This window comes from Ziziphus jujuba, chromosome 5 (genome assembly GCF_031755915.1).
Source record: "Ziziphus jujuba cultivar Dongzao chromosome 5, ASM3175591v1".
Classification (NCBI taxonomy): Eukaryota; Viridiplantae; Streptophyta; class Magnoliopsida; order Rosales; family Rhamnaceae; genus Ziziphus; species Ziziphus jujuba.
In genome coordinates, this window is record NC_083383.1 from 24,097,866 (window position 1) to 24,123,820 (window position 25,955).

Below are 25,955 nucleotides of genomic sequence, written 5' to 3' on the forward strand. Positions count from 1 at the left end.
CATCTTAATCTATGAGCTGGTTCGAATTTCACCAGCAAATATAAATAATCATTTATATTTATTTTGGTTATTTAAGCTTTTATACCAAATAATAAAATATAAATTTTATAATTTTATTGTAAATATTGATTTGATTATTGGTTTAGGCGAATTTTTTGCTGATTTTTTTCATAATCTATAACAATTCAAAAAATAAGCCTAAGTTTCCAGTTACATCCATGGTGTACTTACTTTTAAAGAATGTTCAATTTTATAATAATCAAATAATAATAAAAAATAAAAAAAACATATCTTCAAAAAAAAAAAAAACAAAAAAAAACAAAAAAAAAAACAAAAACAAAATCAGATATTTTTCTTTTCAGGTTTTGCAATCATTACCTTTAACATGTAATATCAAATTGAAATAATTTTTTGATATTGGGGTGGGAGCAATGTTTTAAATGTTTGAAATTTTCATCCAAATTTTTTTAAAAGGTTAAAAAAAAAATTTAGATTCCAAATTAAAATAAATAGAATATCCATGATATCCATCGAAATTTTTAAAATTTTACCAAAATTTTCATAAAAATTTTCATAAGAATATCCATATTAAATCCTTAACAATTTTGTTAAAAAATCTATAATATCTATCAAAATTTCAAAAAATTTCTTACAAATTTTAAAAATATCTATGAAATTTTTTAAGGTTTTTTTTTAAATAACAATTTCATAAATATTATTGATATTTAATAAATTATTTTGCCAATTTAACTTTAGTGCTTTAATTTTTTATCTTTTAATTATTTTTCACATATTTAATTATTTAAATAAAATATAGTGAATTAAATTAAATAACCTTGATAGGTTCTATTTCCTGATAAAGTATATATATATTTGCTATATATTTTGTATAAAATGGATTCATTAGAATTCCATAATTACAAGTTAATAGTTGATTATATATGAATGAAAAATAATAATATGAAAATACAATGTTATATAAAATTGGTATTGATAGTATTTAAATTAATAACATTAAACAAATAAAAAAAATGATAGACTATATTATACTCAAGGACAACTGTATTTAGTAAAAGATCCTTAATAATTGACATATATATAATTATATGAAAAATTATTAATGAGATACATTATTAAATAATTATTTTTATATTTTACATCTCAAAATGATAATGAGGAATAGACTAATAATTTTCAACCACCTAAGAATTCTGTGAGTACTGATGATATTTATAAAATATAATATAATTGTAATAATTATTTTATCTTAACTAATAAACAAGTTTTATCAAATATATATATATATATATATATTACATATTTTTATTAATAATAATTTATTTATAATTATTTCAGCTTACTATAAAGTAAATTTGTTAAAAAAATAATATATATTCAACATTCCTGCAATTTTTATAATCAATTTAATAATTGATTAATTAAATAAAATAATTTTAAAATAAAATTTTTTATTTTTAAAATAAATTTTTATCATTTTTTTGTAAATTTTTATCAATATTCGATACTTTATAATATTTTTATAAAAATTTTTATTTTCTAAACCTTCGATCGATATTGAAATTTTAAATCTTGATGGGATGATGGATATTAATCATTACATGACCAAACTGTAGGAAGGTCAAATAGAAAAAATATATATATTAATAATATTATTTAACTATCAAATTTTGACACTTTTCTAATTGCCCTTGAAAATTCTCATAGTGTGAATATAGTTTAAACATATATTTTTTTATTGAAAACTGAGATAGAATTAACAAATAGCTATGGAAGGAAAAATGTTTATTTTATTTATTTTTTGAAACTATCTTTGTTCAAAAAGTAAACAGTACATTGAAAAAGAAACTAGAGTTACATCCAACCATGAGCATCACCTGATAAAATAATAGGAAAAACACAAGGTAAACCATTATCCCACCTAGAAACAAACTCTCTCCTAACAGCATTGGCAGCCCAATTAACCCTTTGATTTTGTTCCCTTGAAACTATCTGGTAGTTTATAATAGAAAACATAAAAATATGATAAAAAGATTTAAAATTAGAAAGAAAAATTAATTGAGCATGTAACAATGTTTTTGGAAATAGTTTATAAAAGATCAAATAAGTATAATTCATATAATTTATTGTATATAATGTTGTTACTGACTTTGAATGGTTAAAAGATACAAATCAAGTGCAAAACGTGTCCTAACTTTGGGGCATTAAAAGAAAAAAGTCATTCTAGAACCCCACCAAAAATAAAAAAAATCAAATAACACTGTAAAAGGCGGTGCATTTATTTTATTCTAATTTTTCCAACCACAATCCGAGTCCCTACACGCCTTGTTTTGTTAAACAAAAAGATTCGGGGTGGTTGTACGGAAAACCCATGGTAGGGTGTACGTAGTCGATGAGAACCAACCTACATGTGGCGGTGGCTACGCGGAAAACGCACTTCAATTTGGTACGGTGACTGGCGGTGCTACATATCCAAGATAGATCCGATGGTGGGGTCCAGTTTTTCGTCACTTTTCATAACAAAAACGTATGCGAAGCATGGAAGCTGGCAATGCATGCATGGAATTCAAGATATCAAACCTCTTTATAGCTTGATCCAGCTGTTTCAGACACTCCATGACAATAAATACTTAAAGGATCTTTGACTTGTTGACTTTCTTTATTTATTTATTTATTTTTTTTTGTATCCTTTTGAATTTATTGAGGTCGTTGTCCAATTCTTTTCTCTTCGTAATCTCTTACTAGGTCTGCAATTACGTACACGTGTCGAATCGGTTTATAAGAATAAACAAATAAATAAATTCTACATTACGTGCCGCTTGGTGGTGAAATTTACAATTTTTATGGAAGGGACGGCTTTTGACTTGCACGCATAGTCACACTGTGAATCCATTAATAATTTCAACTTCTAGTTAGAATGTTGAAAAAGTTTATGATCAGTTTGTGATAAGTTTTCTGTGAAGGCCAATGTACGAAACTATCATACTTTCTTTCTTTTTTTTTATTATTTGATAAATGTACGAAACATCATACTTGTGAGAAAAAAAAATAATAATAAAAATTGATTTTTCGTTTTCCAAAGTTATCAAATTAATAAATGATTTCTTTAAAAAGACGTTTCCATCCATGCATGTGTCTTGGAACAAAAGACATTTCAAAATCACTTCCAAATATGCATGTCTTCAAAATATTAATGGTTTATGCTCTCTAATTTTCTAACTACATCATTATTCTTTTTCAAGATGTATGCACAAGTTGTATGCATAGGATAGATTATTAAAGTGTTATTTAGTAACATATTTAGTATTTATATTTTAGTTTTTTAAATTTAATAGTATTTAATTTGTGTTTATTCATTTTATAGTTAACTAGTATATCGAATAAACTCTAACTATTATTAACTAAGCACTTGACATAAGTAAATTATACACAATTATATGAAAAAAAAAATAAAAGACAAAATTTAAAAACCAACTGCATGTTTCCACTTATAGGGTAGTTTTATTTCCAAAGCTCTCTTTTTTTATTTTTTATTTTTTTCCCTCTCTTTTTGGCATTAGTTAGACTTAAACACTAACTGCCTCATTGTTTTTATATGGGAACAGTTACTAAATTTGTTTTCTTAAGCAATGATGTTGAGTTTCTTTCTTTCTTTTTTTTTTAAATGTTATAAAAAAATTTTCGTTATTCCAGTGTTTCCAACCCATAGTTTCTCAATCATCGATGTGAATAATTTACAAACTGAGCTAATTTCACTTAAGATTGAATTTGAACCATCATACCCACAATAGTAAAATAATAATAATAATAAAATAAAAATAAGCCTTACCTCGAGACTAGCCTTGAGCATAGCCTCAGAAATGCTCCATAAAGCATTAATACTTGTGACAAATATATAGAAGAAATCTATTTAGAGTATTTTTTCATATAATTTTTTTAAAAAATGAAATATATATATATATATATTTTTTTTCTAAAGATAAAAAAATTAATGATATCAAGTAATTTATATAATGGCATGGGAAATACATATTTTTAATTATTTTATTTTTTATTTTCACCTTTTGTTTTCTCATATATATATATATATATAGATACATTTTTATATACGAGGTGTGCGAAGAAATATGAACAGAATATATAAGTTGAAATTAGACATCTAGTATCATGTCATTTTGCCGCTTCATATAAAGCTTAGCAACGATATTTCAAAAATCCTTTTTCGTTTATATAGATATTATAAATATGAAATTCACAAAATTATACTCTTTTTGTATATATTTATAAGTGTTTTTCTAATCACAATTTCAGCTTTCTTTTTTAATTAAAATATTGGAATATACCCATTTGTTTTAATAATTGAATTACTATCCAATTCCATTTAATTCGCAAACACTTGTGAGATAGTTTCAATGGGATAACCTAGAGATAAAAATCACTATTTTTTCTGACAAATATTTACAGTTCAAACACCTCCATTCCCATGAAAACAAAAAAAGAATACTTGCCAGATAAACATAAACTTTTGAAAACGATACAATTATAATTTTTTTTTTTTAATAAAATTCTCATAAAATTGTCAATGTATTTTTAAATAAAATTATCTCATCAAGTTGATATAACGCGAACATCATCATAAATATTAAAATGATTACATTGAGGTCATTGTCAAAACAAATGTTACTTATAAGAAACCATTGAGAAAAAAATATATGTAATAGAATGACTTCAAACTGCACACTCAAATAATCTTGTCCCTTTATTTCCTTATAAGTTGCTGGATTATGTCAATGGCTAGAAGTGGATTTTATTCAATATCAGTTTTCCCAATAAATTATTTTCCAAGAAGAAAAAAAGAGGGTTGCTTTCAGTGACCGTTTCAAACACCTCGATGGGTACACCCTTTTTTTTTTCTTAATTGAAAGAACACCTCGATGGATACTTGACCATGAAAATAATGCAAAAGACTGATTTATTTTCCTTAATACATGGAATTAAATATATTAATCAACTTGCATCTTTATATGATCTAATCATACTTATTTCATCATTAGAAAAAATTTTCGGTTATAAATAATAGAAAAAATTTGATAAGAAAACCCTAATTATGCACTAACTATTTCAATTTTCTTTCTATTTTTTTAAAACAAATTTCCCTCTCAAATAGCGTTAATTTAAATGCAATTTGGTAGCTTTTATTTTGGACAAAGTTCATTTTGGGATTGATAATTTATTATTATTATTGTTCTTGTTATTATCATCCTAATAAGTCATGTGTTTGAGACACGGAGATGCATGAAGGAAAAGGTGATTGCTTATTATTTATTTATTTATTTATTTGCACGTGATACCCTTTAAGTTCTAAAAGTTACATGCATGTCAATGATAAAACCATTAATAACGGCTCATCCATTAATTGGCAACCATAAATCCATTATTATTTTTTTTCATTTTTTGTTTTGAAATTTATAATCAATGGTTTATTCCAAATAATACAAAAACTGCTCATCATTTATTAATGGAAAATAAACAGGAAAAAAAATATAATTTAGGTTAAAAATGGATAAACCATTAGGGTTTTCTTATATTTGATAGTTTTATTATAAATATGTAAAATTTTGGAAAGTAGGGGTAGCAAATGCAAATGCAAATGCAAAAAAAAAAAAAAAAAAAAAAAGAATAGAAACCCCAAAATGAACTTTATCCGACACAAAAAGACAGTAAAGTGCATTTAACCCTCTCAAATATGTCATATTATCAAAAACTAAACATCCACCAAAGATTATACACCAAAATGCACAAATTTTTATTTTTTGTAAGAACATATATTGGAAATTGAGGGGGAAAAAATTTCCAGTGTTTCGGACAATCTAGAAACTTTAGGTCTTTCAATTTGATATTAACGAAAATAAAAAATTCAAATTCTAAATATTTATCCGAGGAAATAAAAAAAACCGTATACTATTACTGCACCGGTCATGTTCAACATTTTTGAGCGTAGGTTTCCAGTTAAAAAAAACAAAAAGAAGCACTTTTTTCCAGTGTGAATACAACAGGATAGCTTAGTGGTCACAGTACTGCCACCTGGCAGTGAAACCGCGTCTACAAACAGGGTCCTCCATCCCATACGTCAGTGGTCAGGTCACGGCGTCTACAAGCTTCTCCATTGAGTATTTAGTCTTTAATGGACGAAGTGGCCTGGCCGGATGGTCAAGAAGCCACTACTTGCGCCACAGATGCGCGAGTTCGAGTCGCTGGGGTTTGGGGGGCGTTAGGGGTCAGCCAAAAAATAATAATAATAATAAATATATATATATATATATATACACTCTTTAATGCTTTCATATTATAAAAGAATATATATGCATTAATCAATTCCCTCACTCACTTGGGCGTGATACCAAAATTGTGGGACATTTTTGTCCCAATCATTTTGTAGGCTTTTGTCTCTCTTTTGACCCTATATTTTAAAACCATATTCTGATCATTTTCATTATTCTGTCCATTATATACAAGCAAATTGACATACGGCAATAGCATATTTATTTGCCATGAAAATTTATAGAAACACTAATTTATTTATACTTCTTAGATCTTTTTTATTTTTATTTTTTTTTATCTAAAAAAGAATGATTGGCTAAATTTTATAAATTAGTGCAATACAACAAAAGACAGAATCAATTTGATAGTTTAAAAAATCTTAGTCGTACTTGTGAGACACTAAAATAAGTAATTTTTTTTAATTAAAAATAAGTATTATTAGAGTTATCAATCTTGTTTATTAGATTTTGAATATATACCAATTGGTAATTGATGTATTACTAGTAGTATTTGAAATATTTAATTAAATTAATCAACAAAATAATATACCAAAAGAAAAGAATGCCACATAAATAGGTATTCAAAAATTTTATCCTTTGATAAATTCGGAAAGAGAATATTAACACGATGTTTGATTGAATCTAAGATCCATAAATTATAATTACAAATTATTGTCATGCAGACTGTTTCAAAAGGACAAATACGTGTTTGAAATTTGATGAACAAATTTTGTCATTATAGCTCCAGAGAATATAAATTAAATTTCTGACATGCATTATTATTCTTATCCAAAATGTACTTTTGGTCCCATACACATGACAATATATATGTGTGTATATATATATGTGGGCCGTACTTGTTATGTATATATATATAGGTGTGTACAAATACATGTATGTAGTTGTGACCTCATGTTCAAACTAAAGAAAAAAGATTTGCACATGCGCATTGACAGCATCTTTCCACTCACTTATGTAACTACGTGGAAACTCTCATGACCCCTCTTCCATAATATATAAATAGTAAATCCTATATGTTCTTATATATAGACTCGTCATCGTGAAGGTACAAGGTCTTCCACTTCTACTTGATTGATCCACCTGAAAACTAAAGTGAAAAAAAGAAAAAAAGAAAAAAAAAAAAAAAAAAAAACCCAAATGGAAGATGAAGCTCATGCATATAGCCATGTTGCTCCTCCGGCATATAGAGGTGTTCGCAAGCGAAAATGGGGGAAATGGGTCTCCGAAATTCGGGAACCCGGAAAGAAAACCAGGATATGGCTCGGAAGCTATGAGGCCCCGGAAATGGCAGCCGCAGCGTACGATGTCGCTGCGTTGCACTTCCGGGGACGTGGTGCGCGTCTTAACTTCCCCGAGCTCGTTGACAGTCTTCCGAGGCCAGCGAGCTCGATGGCAGAAGACGTTCAATTGGCTGCTCAGCAGGCGGCATTGCGGTTTAGGGGGCCAATAAGGGTGTCGGCTGCGTCGGCGACAGAGGTGAGTAGCTCTGGAGGAGTTAACTCGGTGCCTGTGACGGTGGGGCTGTCGCCGAGTCAAATACAAGCTATTAATGAGTCGCCGTTGGATTCGCCAAAGATGTGGATGCAAATGGCGGAGGCTTTTTTGTTAGGGGATCACTCCAACTCAACATCTACGGTTTTTTATGATGATGATGTTGAGTTGAGTGATTGTGATATGCAGCAGGAGTCCATTTGGGACACTTAATTATATATATATATATATATATACACACACACACTACATTAATGAATTTTCAAGTAATTTGAACAATATTGATCACCTTAGAAATATATATATATATATATATATATATATAATATAATTGATTAGTTTTCTGAAATTAATTGGAAGGTGTATTTTACTCAGCACCAAAGTTGTTGCTTTTGGAAGCTCATTCAGTCGCTGAAATCAGAAATCTTTGTTATTTCGTATCGATCCCTTCTTTCTTGTTTTATTTCCTTGTAGTTCTCAGTATACATGTATTTATATATATATATATATATTTTGAATGTTATGACTTAATAATTTTTACTGGGTCTGTCAAGAAGTTACATGCAATCATAGATATTTAAATTATATGTAATGGGTATTAGACATAATTAAATATACATAATAAATCTGCATTTTAAAAGATCAATGCTAATTTAATAATGGAATACCATGCGTTTAACATATAAACTAGACAATGAAGCCCATTATAATAAAGTTCTGCTTTGGACAATCTGAAAATTCACCTTCGAAAGATGGTGGTTTAACTCAACGAATCCAAAACAACGAACATAAAAGGTCTCCTATAGTAGTTTGTGAAAATAAGAATATAGCTTAGATTTTTTATTTTTCATTTTGTTTTAAAATATTGAAATTTTAAATTAAAAATCGTTATTGAAAAAAAGAAGGTAGAAAAGTTATTTTCATTTCAAATAGTATTCGATCAATTATGTTTTTATCATTAAGTTGTTCCGTTAGGAAAAATACTATTTAAAACTAAAATTGCAGAAATTAATAGTGAAAACTAAACCCCAAATTACGCAAATTAGTCCTAACAGGGCCGACCCACTATACATGATTTGGCAATCATGATATTGAAACTAATGTTCATGAGTTCCATCTATAACATCAATCTTGACCATCAAATTAATGAGGTGGGCACCGGATACATGGCCTTTACCCAATAAATTAATTAAAATTAAATATTTTTAATAACTTAAAAAAATGAAATTTATAGTTAATGACGATAAATCCCATTTTCTTTTTATATTTCTGACTATTGGTTAAACGTTGGAAAGATGAATTAATTATCAAAGTATTAATTAAACACTCAAGCTAGACTTTCACAAGAAGACTTGAATTTACCATATATTCTATATTTATGTTACAAACATCAAATTTTTCATGCTTGCCTTTACAACAACACACAATATATAAACTTGACCCACAAAATAAACTTGATGGGGTCCTGAGCTTTTTAAATTTATTATCACATGCACTCATCTGCACTTTCTACCAAGTGGGCAATTAATTTATGGAACTCCAAATAAGAAAATATGAGAAATAAAATAAAGTGAAAAAAAATTGAAAATTACCCAATCTTCATCAAATTGGACAAATTTTTTTTTTATCGTAATATATATAATAATAAACTACGTAAAAATTAAGATTACAATTTACTTTTTTTTTCATTTTTAATTATGTGCGATTGAGTGATTTGATTAATTCAAATATCATTGGTGGGGAAAAATAAATGAATTTTACCAATTTACTCTTTAGTCAGAATGAATGATTTTTCTAGTTTATTGCGGTGAATATCACTTTTTTTTTTCTTTTTTTCTTTATATACTATTTTTGGGTTGAATCTAAAAATCACTTCTATATACAATGTGAATATGACCATTGGGGATGTCCTTCAGGGAGAATATTAAAAAGTTATAGAGAAATTAGCTTAAATATTATAGGAGTGTATATTTGTATAAAAACAATCAATCACCAGCATGGGTTCGTATCAGAAGCTGAAGAAAATCTTCGGTACCATCGTGGTTTCACGTCATATTATGCAACATCAAAATATTTATTGCCACATGTGTTAACATTTGCCATATATTACCAGCTGTTGCTTTTTATTTTAAATTTTTTCAGCTATCTAAAAAAAGAAAAAGAAAAAAAAGGAAAATAAAAATCAAAACTCTCTCCTTTTCTCTTCCGCAAGGGTGCCGTAACTTCGCCAGCCACTAAAAACAATAACAGAGATGAAAAAAAAGGTGTATTTAGGGAAACAAAATCAAACAAAGAAGAATTTCACTCTTGGTTTGCTATCGCCTCAAGCAAATAAACTCGTCATGGAGTTTTAAGAAGAACAGAAGAGGAGAGGGAACAAAGTGTGAGTATTTGAAATAATCCTTCAGCAAATTAGAGTTCATATCGGATTTCAATATTTTGAAGCTTCTCTTAAGATTCTTTTTTTCACTATTTTGAAGTAAATCTTTTCCTTTACCATCTTTTTAAACTTTTTGGTTTTTTATTAACTTTTTTTTTCCTACAAAAAAAATGATCAATAAAACATGGGGCAGATTTGAGATACTACACAGGTAATTTTGAATTTACTTGTATTTGGATGAATTTATGTTGTAAAGGAATGGTTTTATTTCATTGTTTTTTTAAAAAAATATCAATTAACTTGTTTTAAAGAAACTAACTAAGCTGTAAAAAAATCATATTTGCCAAACCCAAATCTTTACTATTCTTTCTGGGTTGCAAGTTTTTGAAAGAAAAGAAGGATACCTTCACTTTCAAGTGTAGCTAACAATGGACAAATAAAACCATGGAGGAGAATTTTAATTTAGAATATTAAACGTTATTTTCTAAAGAAAACATGAAAATTTTTTAAAATTTATTTTTTCAAAAAAAAAAAACTTAATTATGAACTGTAAAATTTAAAATAAAAAAATAAAAGATGATAATAATTTTTATTTTCTGTTATTTTTTTTTTTTTAGATAGCTGAAAAAATTTAAAATAAAAAAATAACAAATGATAACATATGTGGAAAATGTTAAAACATGTGGTAATAAATATTTTGACGTTGCTCAGCATGAGGTGGTGCCACGGTGGTACCGAAGGTTTTCTCCAGAAGCTGGGCCTAGCCCCTTGATTAACCATATGACTTTGCGGTGAAAGCAAGAAAGTCATTGGGTCTGACGCAAGTCAGCATTTCCTTCACTAAGTCTAACCGACCAAAAGGTGTAAGGAGGGCTAATCATTAAAACCATTAATGGAAAAGATAGTGCCTTTTTCATATTCAGAGAAGCTGTCACCCAAAATCCCAAACCTACCACCATCGAACGGTGTAGGTTTTGTGATTGTTGAATGATTGGGTCAGCAAACATTTGTTAAATTATTTGGTCAAAACCATGTGTATTTTTTTGTATTATATATATAACATATCCTATTCTTTAGTACCAAAAAAATATATTTCCTGCTTTAACAAGTAAGAACCGTCTCTCATGATCCTATATGAAGGTAAGGGGAAAATGATAGAAAAGGGACGTTTCCATATTATAATATAAATATATATGTATACATTCATCAAATCAAGATACACGGATTTTAATAAAATGACAATATATATATATATATATATATTTATATGTATATTTCCAAGCCTATTACCATGGAAACGATAACGTAGAAAATTGTACACTAATAATTTAAAATTAATATTCTAATTTAGAACTAATATTCTAATTTAGAACATGACAATTCTTTGTAGTACCATCGTTACATATTTTCTGCTATAAGTTGGAAAATAGTATCTTTTATAATGACTTAAAAATTGTAACGTGGCCATCTCAATTATTTCATGGAATCTTTTTTGAGATTTCAAGTTGACAAAGACCTTTTTATCAAATTTGAATTTTGTTCTCTTTTATAGTTACCTTGTTTCTCTATCGAAGCTTCCTTAATATCTTTTATTTTTTATTTATGAAAACTTTTCAAATTTATGAAGAAACAGTAATATAAAAATAATTCATACTAGATTCTCATGAAAATGTGGTGGAAATTAAAGTGGCAAGTTGAGTAGTTTTAACAAAATTTTATAGTATATCCGTCTTTTATTAGAATGTTCTGAAAAAAAAAAAACCATCAGTATCTTTATTAATAATCATTGAATTGTTTTAAAAATTAAAATTTAAAATTTTTTTGATAGTATAAATGTTTTGAGTAATATATATATATATATATATACTAAATTCTAAAAGGATAAAGTGAATCTTAAAATTATTAGGATATCTTGATAGAAGATTTCTTTTATATATATACATATATATATATGTATATATATATATATTTGATATTGAAGGTAAAAAGATTAAAACTCGAATTAAACATAGACTTGGCCATCAAATTGTCCTTGTCCACACCTCTTATTAACATGGTATAAATTCAAACATTGTTTTCAGTCTTTGGATTTGTTTAATTGGATTAACCTATTAAAACCCACTAAACTTAAACGTATTAAGACACAATATTCAGTTAAGCCAGTTAAACACTTATAAAAAGGGCACTTACGTTTAAACGTGCAAGTCCAACTGGCGCATGACATCATGATTCATGATATTTGGCTCATTGACCAACAGCTTTCTAGCTTAACTGTCCCCTCTCAGCATTGATATATAAGGGATGCAATTAAGGTACTTTGGTTGTTAAGGTTCTTCCTATAGAGAAACTTGTACTCTTGGATACATAATATTGACCAATAAAGTTAATAAAGTTCAGTTATGATGAAGCAATTAGATATTTTCAATCATTGTTCAACAGGCATTACATTTTTCTATAACAAAAGCGTTCAATGCAACCAATTAATCCGTTTATTTTATTTTTTATTTTTTATTTTTTATTTAAGAGAGGAAGGATTTGAAGTCAGTATTTTATTTTATTTTGTTTTATTTTATTTTTTTATTTTATTTAAGTGGGAAACAACTGATTTTGCTCCTTATAAGCGAACAGATCCAAATTATTTGTGGACAGCTAAAAGCATACTGAAAGATTTCACTATCAACTTAGGTACCAGAGGAGGAACAAGAGGGGGAAAAAAAAAAAAAAGAAAAAAAGAAAAAAGAAGAAACAAGACCCCAACAAATTCTAATTCAATATTTACAAGGTTATATATATGTATATATATATATACATATATAATACTGGTTTGTCTTTTAATTGACATGATCTGAAGACTTGGTTCTCTTAATTGGTTCTTATGTTGAATTCATATGAAGTGCCACTAATGATCGATAGGCACCATCATTGATCTTCATAAGATTTTCATGTGTTCCTTTCTCAACAACCACACCATCTTTGAAAACTGCAATTATATCAGCCTCTTTGATTGTGGTAAGTCTATGAGCAACAACAACAGTTGTTCTGCTCACCATAACACTATCTAATGCATCTTGTACTACTCTCTCTGACTCTGCATCAAGTGCACTTGTAGCTTCATCAAGCAAGAATATTTTGGGGTTCTTCACTATAGCCCTTGCAATGGCTATTCTTTGCTTTTGTCCTCCTGATAATTGTACTCCTCTTTCCCCTACAGAAGTTTCATAGCTATGAGGTAAGCAAGATATGAAATTGTGTGCATTTGCTGATTTTGCAGCTGCAATGATCTCTTCCTCTGTAACAATATCTCCTTGTTTTCCATAAGCTATGTTCGCGCGGATTGTTTCGTTGAAGAGAATTGGTTCTTGACTTACCAATCCCATTTGGTGTCTCAACCAGTTTAATCTGAACTTTCGGATATCAATTCCATCAAGTTTTACTCGACCTGAATCAGGATCATAAAATCTTTGTATTAGACTTATTGTTGTTGATTTCCCACTTCCACTCTCTCCAACCAAAGCAACAGTCTGCAAGATAAAAATGTTTCATGTTTCAAAAACTTAGAAATTTAATTTCTAGACGACGTTGATCCATATAAGTTGTCATGTCATCGATGCCTACCATTGATAATGATAAACAACATCGTTCAGATGCAAATGCATAACAAAGAAAATGGTGAAATTTGTAGGGTTGTTGTGTGTGTGTGTGTGTATATATATATATATATATATACCTTACCAGAGGGGATATTCAAACATAAATCTTTGAATATTTGAATATCGGGGCGTGTTGGATATTTAAAGCTCACATGTTCAAACTCAATATTTCCGACAATAGATGGTAGTGTTGTGCCTTGATTGCTACTTGAATCAATTTTAGGCTTTTGATCTAGAATTCCAAAGATTGAAACGGCTGAATCCTTGGCTTTATTGATGTTATTAGCCATGCCACTATTTTGGGATGCCACGATTGCTGAAATTGCCAAAGCATAGAAAACCTTGCCCCAAAAAAAATAAAAAAAATAGTCCTTTTTGTTAGAATTGTATAAATAAAGTAAAATCCTTTTGAAGAAAATATTAAAACAAATCAAAACTCTGTGTTTTACCTTGAGAACTTCTCCAAATGTGGCTTTTCCATGTTTCTCAAGGACAGCTCCAACGTAGAAAATCAATCCTTGCATACAGTAGAGTGAAAAGGAAGACACACCATAACCAACACCACCTACTAATCCCGACTTTACTTCTTGTTTCATGGTGGCTTCACATTTCTTCTGGTAAATTTCCATCACTCTGCTTTCAGAACAAAATGATGCAACAGTTCTAATGCTGCCAACTGCATCATTTGCCACTTGACTTGCTTCTTCATACATAGCCTGTAAATTTTCCATAACATTATATATGGTCTTATCCTTGGCACTTGATTTAGGCTACATATGTTTGAAATTTGGAAGTGGCATACATATTTGTAGTAGTACATTCAACACGAGTTAAAGAATGAAGAAGAGCACCATGTTAAAAAATGGCCTTCAAGCCGATACATGATGTATGACAAAATCATTGTGTTATTTGTTGTCAAAACATAGAAATAAAGATGGAAAAGAGGGAGAGAAAAACTAGACTTAAGGATTACCTTGGCATCAGCACCAAGCCCTCTTAGGATTCTCTTTTGAATGTATCCCTGAATAAGTAAGATGGGTGATACAAGCAGAACTATGAATGCTAATATCCAGTTAGCTGTGAATGCTATGGTTAATGCTGCCATGACAGTTGCTGTACTCTGGACCAGTAGGGACAAGGCATCGCCAACGAGAATCTTCATTGTCGAAGCATCCAAAGATAACCTTGCACCAATTGCACCACTATATGCAAATGCAAAAGATTAATTCATGTGACTAGTTGAGGATTTGAACAGTTAAAGGATTTTAGTTTTTCATCTCCTTGATGAATTCAGATCTCAAAAATTTTAAGGTACCTGGAATTCGTAGGATCATCAAACCAACAGATTTCTTGGTGAACAACCTTCTTGAAAGTCAACAAACAAATTCGTTGTATCAATCTTGCACCCGCAACTCCAAAGAAGAAATTCTTGATGGGAGCTAGCACAAGTGCAATGCATCCCAAAACCAAAAACATAAGTGACCAAAATTTGGAATCTTTTCTTAGCTGATGTGGGGGTTTGAAAAACATTTCAAAGGAATTTGCAAGTAGAAGGCCAAATACAGCGGGCATTACACCTTGTATGCCTGCAGCAATTGTTCCAACCAGCAAGGCTGGAGCCTCAGGCTTGTTTAGGTATGCTAACCGTTTGATTGGAATGCTTCTTTTCTTTTGAGGATCAAATTTGCTTCTTATGATACTTTCTTCATCTCCTTCAGTGTCAGAAGTGTCAACAGGGCTAGGAAGACCAATGTTTAGTGCATGGGAATGTTGGCTACCAATTGAACCTGTGCTTATAGAACTCCTTAATGATAATCTCTGGTTTCCTGACCTTACCATGGTGTTATTTTCCATATCAAAACTTGTATTTCTCTCGTGGACGATGGAGGCTTGAATGTCTTCGGTCTCATATGCTCCTTCTTGTAGGCTAACTAGTTGGGAGTAAGCTCCTTCTGGATCTTTGACCAACTCATCATGAGTTCCTACATATAAAAAATAAAAATTGATTATGGAAATGTTAAATTGGAACATATATATATATATATATATATATATATATCTATATATATATATATATATATAATTGGGGATTTGAAACTTAAAACAGAGGTTTTATAGTGTTACCTTGCTCCACAAGTTTTCCTTGATGCAACACAGCTATAATGTCGGCATTCCTAATTGTTCTCAGACGATGAGCAACAACTACAGTTGTTCGATTTTGCATAACTCTTACTAGTGCATCTTGAACAATCCGTTCAGACTCGGTATCCAAAGAGCTTGTTGCTTCATCAAGAAGTAAAATTCTTGGGTTCTTCAAAATGGCCCTTGCAATTGCAATTCTTTGCTTTTGTCCACCAGATAGCTGTGTTCCTTTATCACCTGCCAATGTCTCCAAACCCTGTAATCGAAAACAGAATTCTACCCATCTTGATATCTTGATTATCAGCATAAACAAAATTAATTATATAAAGGAAGTGATAATTTACCTTTGGAAGCTTGTCAATAAATTTTGCTGCATTAGCAAGCTTAGTTGAGGTTCTTATTTCCTCATCAGTAGCATTTTCTTTTCCATATGCAATATTTTCTTTTATACTAGTCGCAAATAGAATTGGTTCTTGACTAACCAAGCCAATCTTCTCTCTTATCCATTTAAGCTGAAATTTCCTCAAATCAATACCATCTATATATACTTCACCAGCATTTGGGTCATAGAATCTTTCTAGTAGGCTTATTACTGTTGATTTCCCACTCCCACTTTCCCCAACTAAGGCAGCAGTTTTGCCACTAGGAACTTGCAATGAGAGTCCAGCAAAGATCTCCACATCTGGCCTAGCAGGATATCTGAAGTGCACATCTTTAATTTCAATCTCACCTTCTATGTCTTCCAACACAATCCCATTAGTATCATAAACATCGATTTTCGGTTTTCGTTTGATTGTCTCTAACATTTTATAAGCTGCAGCCTGCCCTGAAGATAATGCATTCAAAGATGGAGATATATCTCCCAATGCACTAATCCAAGAGACACAAAAAGAATACCAAAAATCATGTAAGAAAATGATGAATATTAGTGTTATATGTATATATATATATATATATAAACAACCAAACGCACATTAGGTTACCATTAGGACTTCCTATATAAATCAACTTTCAAATTGCTTTAAGGGCTATAAAATTTTAAAACGCCTTAGGGAATTATAGGGTAGATATTGAGTTCACTTTGCCCATACTGAATTTCAGTAGTTTAGTTTACACTTATATAAACCACTAATGCATTTTAAAATTTCAGCTTTTGAAATAATCCAAAACTAATACCATCAGATAAGAACGACTGTGGACCTGACTCTACATACATCTGTATATATATATATGTATATATATACACATCTAATATAATGTACGAAGATGGTTAAAATTAAACTTACAGTCCACCAGCCATGATAGCAAACATCACATTAATCACAGTTCCTCCATTGTAACCTTTCTCAATAATCAATTTGGAACCATACCAAATGGCAAGTGAATAAGTTCCATGGAAAATTACAAGAAAACAACCATTTGCTAACCCAGTGGCTAGCCCTTGTTTAGCTGACATTTTGTAGGCAACCTCAAGCTTCTTATTGTACTTGTCAATTGCTTGTTTCTCCCCAGTGAAGGAAGCAACCTTTGCATATATACATAAAGAAATTAATAGAAGTCAGTTAAAAGACAATGTTATATATATATATATATATTAATTAACATTGATCACTTACTGTTCTAATGGCTCCCACTATTTGTTCTACTACATTGCCAGCTTCTGCATAAGCAAGTTGTCCACGGTTTGACGTTTTCATCATTACGATCACCATAGTTGCAATAGCAATGGCTAGACAAGGGATGCATGAAAGCAAGACCAATGCAAGAACCCATCCTTTTGCAAACGCAATGATGAATCCGCCGAGTACAGTCGAAATATTTTGTATGAACTTACCTATCTAATCATGGTGAATCTGTTCAATACCATTAAAACAAAAATAGACATGCAAGAGGAAAAGTGAAAGTGAGAGGCACTTTTTTTTTTTATTATCTTTAATTTCCTAAGCTTTTGTGTTTGTCACCAATAATGATTATCATCATCTTCATCAGTTGGTCCAAAACTAATGCAGCAATAATTAATTAATTGGGTTTGCTTAAAATTAAAAGTCTCCATGGAAAAAATGAACCTATTATAACATCTGACAAGTAAATTATTAACGGTGACGAATAACGTTTTTCTTAATTCTTACCTTCTCACCCATGGCGTCTTGAATGAGAATTATGTTGCCTGACATTCTCCCAATAAACTCTCCGGCTTTGGTGTCAGTGTCAAAGAAGGCAATATCTTGTCTTAGTATTGTTTTCAAGTACAATGCTCGAATGCGTGAGGCTTGTCTTTCTCCGGTAACCATCCAACATGATACCTCTGTAATAAGTATTAAATACCACATTGAAAAAATATTAGCCTATACAAAGAAAATAACTTGAAATTTGAAGATGGATCAATTTTAAGCTAATTTTAATCTGCTTACGGAGAAATGAAGCAATGCCCGAACCAATTGCCAAATATACAAAGTCTAAAACAACCTGTAAAGAAAAAAAGATGCAAACTATATCTGTATCAAGGTCAGATTCATTGCTACGAACATGGTAATTAATTATAGGGTTAATTATAGTAATTAGCTACATATTGTTATTATACAATACCTTTTTTTTTTTTTTTGGGTAAATACTAAATTAGAGATTGAGGCTCGATTTTTATTTTATTTTTTCAAACAAGTCATAAAATTAAAGGTTATTTTTTAAATACTAAATTTTACTGTCTTTTTATGTAATATTCAAATATAAAATTAACCTGATTTTCTAGTTTATTTTATAAAATATCCTTTATTTATTTTTTTTTTTTAAAGAAAATTGCATTTTGATATACGAAATGCAACTCACATGGGATGAACAGTTTCCCTTATTCCAGAGTCAACCATGCTCTATTGCAATAAAGTAAAAATTGAAGGCTCAATATTGTGAGTTTTAAAATGAAGAACACTTGCAACATATTTAAATTAAAGGTGTTAGAATGTAATTAATCCCAATTTATAGCACCATAATATTATATATACACATTCATACAATCGGATTTACCCCAATTTATAGCACCATAATATTATATATACACATTCATACAATCGGATTTATATTAAGTCGATCCAAAAGTAAGATAAAAAAAATTTCCTTATCAACTTTTAAATCATTTCAAATATTAAAATTTAAAATTATTTTTTTTAATTTTTAATTTTTTAATTTTTTTTTGGCTTTGAGAAAAAGGATTTTTTGATAAGTATCATCGATCCAGGTTTTAGGAATCGATGGGCCATTAGCAGCTTGCGTCTTACTAATTCTGTGGGAGTCCGCAAAGTATCCAGCCCACGGTTTCTATTGCTCTCTCCCACAGTGATGTACACACATGGGATCCACACCAAGGCTCAAATGGGGTTTGTCAAAGGATTGAATCCACAACTCCTACAAGCAGGTGTGATGGGTCGGCGACTTCCTTTCATTTGATCCACCCCTTAGGTGTAAATTTAAAGTTTAATTAATAATTTATATAGGTCCCATATGATATTCACTTTATTGATAAAATTTTGCTAGTTCATAAGGGGTTGACTTAAACTTGATAATACGTATTATATTAAGCACTATTATAATAACTGTTGAATTTTCTTAGATTTGTTTAGTCAGGTTTATTTGGATTTCCTTGAATTTGTTTAATAGGACTGGATCTATCTTTTGAAAGCATATTTTAAAGGTTAATATGACTTATTCTAATATAATATTATCACCAAGATGCCATGATTAGAGATTGGTTATGTATAACCTAAATATAAAAAATAAAATTGCCGAGAAAAAATAATAATTTTTACCTTTGAAACCTGGTCAAGGATTTGGGATGTCTCGGAGGAACCGATGGAGGTGATAAGCTCACCAAAGAGGACACTCGACAATGGCTGCGACATGCCGTTTCCTATGGCAGATATGGTACCAATGACCATCAACACCATATCAAGACTGTCAGCAAAAGCAAACAGCTTGTAGATAGGCACTTTAACATCTTGCTGTGGTTGTTTTCTTCCCTCATCTTCTGCCACTCCTTCCATGACTTATGTTTTCCTTAAAAAACAAAAAGAGAAAATATTTAGTTTCGTACCATCTTCAACGCATTAATCTTCCAAATCAAAGGTTGTAAGCTATTAAGAAGTGGGGCTTGATAAGTATATCTTGTAGCAGTTTGAAGAAGTCCCACATTCCTTAAGCATTTTGTATGGTTTATATATGTCTAATATGTTAAAATAACTTCAGGATAATTGGTATAGAGAACCACTATTCCTTCTAAAATAAAAACAGTTATTCATTAAAATAAATAAAAGAAAAAAATAATCACTTCTATTTATATGTTTGTTAGAAATGTTGAATAAGAATAATTTTTGTTTAAAAAATTTTCAATTTGGGTAAAAATTAATTAAAAGTTTAATTAATTAATTTATTTATGTATTTTTGCTGTAGGATACATCTAAATATAAATTTATCAGGACAAAGTAAGTATATTTTTTAAGTTTATCTAAATTAAAGTGCAAAATTTTGGTAAAAATTAATTAAAAGTTTACTTTTATATTTATTTATGTGTATTTTTGCTTAAGAGACATATAAATCTAAATTTGTCAAGATATGATAAGTACATTTTTTAAGTTTATCTGAATTAGGATGCAATAATAATTTGAAAAGAATAACTTCCTTCAAATAGAAACTTATTTATTCAATAGAACAACTATTCTATAATTCAAAAATGTACCAAAATGTAGAAAAAACTAAACTTATGGAATAACTATTCTATTACTATATTTATTTTACAAACAAACATAAGCCTAAAGTATAAAATTATGATTTTATAGAGGAAAGATTGGTAAATAATAATATTAGCTTCCAATGTTTTTATAAGAAAAATTTATATAGAAAAGTCAAAGATAAGCTTTCGCCTATGGCATTAGCTTGAACTCTATAAGTACAGAGATCAATTCTTATTTGAAATTTCAGTTCAAACAAAGTTCATTTTACCAAGATTTGCAATCTCCACAAAATTTATGTTAATGCTGCGTTCCTATTTTTCCTTTGACATGCATAACGTTATCCATTAAAATTTTAATAAGAACAATACAGAAAAGGTAGTTATCTTAAATCCACTCATATGTTTACCTACTACAACTCTCAGCAAATTTTAGGTTTTTGTTTTTAAACTAAAACAACATGATCTTTTAAACGAAACTCATCAAAGTTATATATATAAGACACTCTAATCATTAAAAAAAAAAAAATGTACTCTTTTATTTCAAATGTAGCATTTTACGTGATCAAATAAAACTTTCATTTATCTATCAATATATAGTTATTCTTTTATCCATAAATCGTTTGTTTGGGATCATATAGAATTTCAAACATTCTACTACGTTTTGTGGGAGTTAGACATGTAAATTTTGTCAATGTCCCACCATTCTAGATGAATAGAAATATTTGATATAAAAGATTGACAATGTATATAACGCTGTAAATAAACCAAATAAACAGTTTCCAACATAAAAGTTAGAAATGAAACCTAAATCTCTCAAAGTTTCTCTTGTCAAGCTTCTCTTCAAATTGCAACTAAAATTATCACCGATCCTATAAACTTGTTTGTTCAGCCCTCAACCTCCATAGAACCAATTCCTTGTTCATTTCCTCAACTTTAGAGAAATATCTAGCCTCCAAATGCTCCAAAATAAAATCACAAATCAAAATTCTTGCCATCCCAACTATTAATTCCAACTCCTAGCTAAGCCCCAATATATTGAAACAGCCGGTAACTTTTCAAACATTTAGAATGAAAACCCATAAATATTAGGAATCAAAACCAACATTTTAATGTTTTTAAACCACATTTTACAACCATATTACACCTAAAAAAATTTCAGATTACAAAACCACTGAAAATCCAACCCCTCCCCCCCACCCCAACAATAAAAAAAAAAAAAAAAAAAATTGAAAAAAATTGCTTCAAGTATAATCAAGGGATAATACAAAACCTTACCTTAAAAGCTTGGAATTGGTTTAAGCACAAATACGTTTTCCAAGATGGGTTATGCAATAAGTTTGGAAGAAGTAGGAGAGCAAGGCTTCGTTTTTTGTCAAAGTTTAAAAGAGCTAGAGAGGACAGCAATTAGATATTTTTAAATTCGGATTATATGTTATTTATTTGTATATTTATATATTTTTGCTGCGTCATAATATATCCAAATTCGAATACTTACTAAAAATTTTTTCTTATAACCCAGTCATATAAGTCTGTAAAATGCATGTCATTCACAAACAGGAAAGTGTGGAGCAGATTTGAGACACATGAATTTTCTATAAATGTTTAAATATTTATGTAAATAATTTTATACTCGCACTTTTTTGCCTCCACCCTTAAAAGGACTATTTAGCTTTTAAAGTATGTTACAATTGTCATAGCCTTGAATTTTTTTTAATTTCTTCACCTTTTCTTTTATCACTTTATTTTCTTCCTTTAGTGATTAAATAAAGTAAAAAAAAGAAAAAAAAAAGAAAAAAAACATTATTTCTTGAGCAATTAGTCTCTCAATTAATTAATTCTCTTCTGCATATCCATTTGGAGAGAAAAAGTTATTCCCTCAAAATAGGTATTATTCTGCAGATAAAGTAGTATACTTATTTTTTAAATCACAATCTTACTATTATTTATAATATACATATAGTGTTTTTACGAGCCTAAGCAATCCAACCGAAATTTGTACAAACTAATATTCGATTGTCTAATTAATTCAAATCTTGTGTATTGATAAGTCAAGATTTTTAATCCCCAAGTTAGAAAAATTGAAAGGATATTAGATAACTAAAATGTTTAAATCTAACAAGTATTAAATTTGCTGAAGATAAAAAATTATTGTATTAATGAAATTGAAGTCTTTTTTATAGGCAAAACATGCAAATATAAATTAGGAAACTCAAATTGTTTCCTAAAGTGCTAAATTCTAACTTATTTCCTGAGTTAAATTTAGCTTCTTATTTCTTTTATAATTTAGGAAAGTGACTAATTATATGACAAATTAAGATTATAAAATTAGATAACAATTAATTGTCTAGCTAAAAATAATAAAAAAACATAATAAATATTAAACGCTTCCTAATTTCAAAATAAGACTAAAATTGTAAAACTTGGAAAACAAGCAACTTTATAATCAAGTAAAACACATAACTCGGCCTAAAAAGGAAATAAGCTAATTTTTTTCTTTTCAAGCCACGTTAGACAGCTGCTTAGATGCCACATGTTGTGCCATGTGTCCAAGGATGTTATGTCATGAAAGTGCCACATCATCATGCTCTGGAAAAATGACCAGATTGCCTCTAATGTTGGTCTATTTCATGCCTTCATATCGCAGCCTTCAGTGCTCAATATCATTGCCAATTTTAATTCTTTCTTAGCAAAACTCTTTCACGCTTGATTGATAAGCATCTCTTGGATAAGATCATTCAATACTTCTCTAAATCTCTTTGCTCGAGCTCTTTTAATTGGTTCAATTGGCAACTCCAATGGCTCAGGACTCCATCTTTTGAGTACTTCCATGATGAACCTCATCATTTCCCTCCTTTTAAAGAAGATTTGTCCTCAAATCGTCACCTACATTAAAAGTACCTCTAACATTATACTCACGAGAAGATCTAGCTTATAAGTAGTGTCTCCAATCTTCTATAATACTTAACATGAACCATCTCCTTTCGGTATAAGTTTTGATTTTACTTGCTCAGGAAACCTCTCCTTCCTAAGGTATAACCATACCCAATCTTTAGGCTAAAACACAACCTTTTTTCTTCCTTTGTTGGCTTGTTTTGCATATTGCTTCATCTTCCTCTCTATGTTTGCATGTGCCTTTTCATGCAGAAGCTTGATCAATTTGGCTTTCCTCTTCCCATCTACACTAGCTTTTTCTCTCAAAGGTAATGGTAATAAATCCAATGGAGTTAGAGGATTAAAATTATAAATAAGTTGAAAATGTGAAAAATTAGTAGTAGAATGAATAGTCCTATTGTATGCAAACTCTAGATTTGTAAACACTCTTTCTAAGTTTTAATGTTTTTACTAATTAAATCTCTTAACAAGGTAGACAAAATCCTATTTATTACTTCTGTTTGACCATCAGTATAAGGATGACAAGTAATAGAAAACAACAACTTAGTACCTAGTTTAACCTATAAAGTCTTCCAAAAATAACTTAAGAATTTAACATCTCTATCAAAAACTATTATTTTAGACATACCATGAAAACTAACAATTTTTTTGAACAATAAGTTAATAATATGGGATGCATCATTTGTTTTATAACAAGCAATAAAGTGTGTCATTTTAGAAAACTTATCGACCATAACAAAAATCAAAGTCCTACCACTTTTTGTTTTAGGTAATCCTAATACAAAGTCCATAGAGATATCAATCAAAGGATGACTAAGTATAGGTAATGGTGTGTATAATCCATGAGGATTCAACTTTGATTTAATTTGTTCACACTTAATACACTTGTCATGCATAACAAATAAAAATGTTCATGCAACATAGCTAATGTCTTAGCTACATCAAAATGTCTCATTAAACTGCCACAATACAATTCTCTAACCAATAATTTACGCAAACTACAGCTAAGAATGCATAATTTATCTTTCATAAACATGAAACCATTAAAAAGGTAAAACTTACCTTTAGCATGCCTTTCACTTTGCAAATAAATTTCAGGAAATTCTTCATCACTTGCATAAAGGCTTTTAATATGTTCAAACCTTGATTTGGACTTGATCGGGTATGGAAAGGTCTCAATGAATTCCATCTAATATCTGTGATGCCTATTGAATTTAGTTTGACCCTTTACATGCTTTAAAGACTCATGATTAGTGTGTAGTATAAATTCTTTGGCTAAAGGTATTTGTTGGAGAAGCTCTAACCAACGAGTAGAGCTCCTTGTCATATGTCGGATAATTCAGTGTCACTCCACTTAATTTCTCACTGAAGTAGGCGATGGGTCTACCTTCTTATATAAGAATAGCTCCTATACCAATACTTGATGTATCACACTCAATTTTAAATATTTTAGCAAAGTTAGACAAAGAAAGTAAAGGTGCATTAGTAAGTTTATCTTTCAACAAATCAAAATACTTCTCTTGCTCCTTTCACCATTTAAAGTCTATGCTTTTTTTGATCACTTCCGTAAGTGGTCCAATGGTACTGAAGTCCTTTACAAATCTCCTGTAAAAATTAGTAAGACCATAAAAATTTCTAACATTGGTTATAGATGTAAGGGTTGGCATTCCTTAATTGCCTTTGCCTTCTGCACTAACAACAAAACCTCAAAATACAAGTTCACTAATGCAAAAAGTATACTTTTTGAGGTTAGCATACATTGTTTCTTTTCTTAGAACATCACACACATCCCTAAGATGCTCAACATGCTCCTCTAAATTTTGGCTATATATTAAGATGTCATCAAAATACACAACAATAAATTTTCCTAAATATGCTCTTAGAACATGATTCATGAGATGCATAAATATACTAGGTGCATTAGTTAAACCAAAAGGCATAACTAACCATTCATATAATCCATGTTTAGTTTTCAAAGCTATTTTTCATTCATCACCATTTTTCATGTGAATTTGATGATATCCACTTTTGAGATCAATTTTGGAGAAAACACAAGCACCATGTTCATTAAGCATATCATCTAACCTAGGTATTAGATGTCTATAATTCATGATTATGTTATTAATGGTCCTACAATCAACACACATTCTTCATGTTCTTTTTTAGGCACTAATAACACAGGCATAGCATAAGGATTCATACCTTTTTTTAACATAGCCTTTATCAAGAAGTTCACTAACATTGCAATTCCTTTGTTTCCTATGGATTGGTTCTGTATGCAGGCTTGTTGGGAATTGAAGCTTTAGAAAGAAAATCTATTTGAT

General features: G+C 29.4%; 2 protein-coding genes across 2 annotated transcripts; one reads left to right on the plus strand and one right to left on the minus strand.

The window, feature by feature from the left end:
- The first annotated feature begins 7,235 nt into the window (after positions 1 to 7,235).
- Positions 7,236 to 8,390, plus strand: LOC107421431 (ethylene-responsive transcription factor ERF022-like). The gene has a single exon (XM_016030665.4). It carries the CDS (start codon positions 7,497 to 7,499, stop codon positions 8,061 to 8,063), a length of 567 nt encoding a protein of 188 aa, XP_015886151.2. The 5' UTR covers positions 7,236 to 7,496; the 3' UTR covers positions 8,064 to 8,390.
- Positions 8,391 to 13,091: 4,701 nt separating this feature from the next.
- On the minus strand, positions 13,092 to 20,053 carry LOC107421432 (ABC transporter B family member 9). The gene is made up of 13 exons (XM_060817302.1): positions 19,820 to 20,053; positions 18,434 to 18,488; positions 18,152 to 18,327; positions 17,639 to 17,860; positions 17,309 to 17,547; positions 16,367 to 16,892; positions 16,005 to 16,278; positions 15,659 to 15,862; positions 15,196 to 15,592; positions 14,854 to 15,082; positions 14,330 to 14,596; positions 13,958 to 14,221; positions 13,092 to 13,751 (listed from the first exon to the last, which is right to left on the minus strand). Exons 1-13 carry the CDS (start codon positions 20,051 to 20,053, stop codon positions 13,104 to 13,106), a joined length of 3,735 nt encoding a protein of 1,244 aa, XP_060673285.1. The 3' UTR covers positions 13,092 to 13,103.
- Positions 20,054 to 25,955: the final 5,902 nt, after the last annotated feature.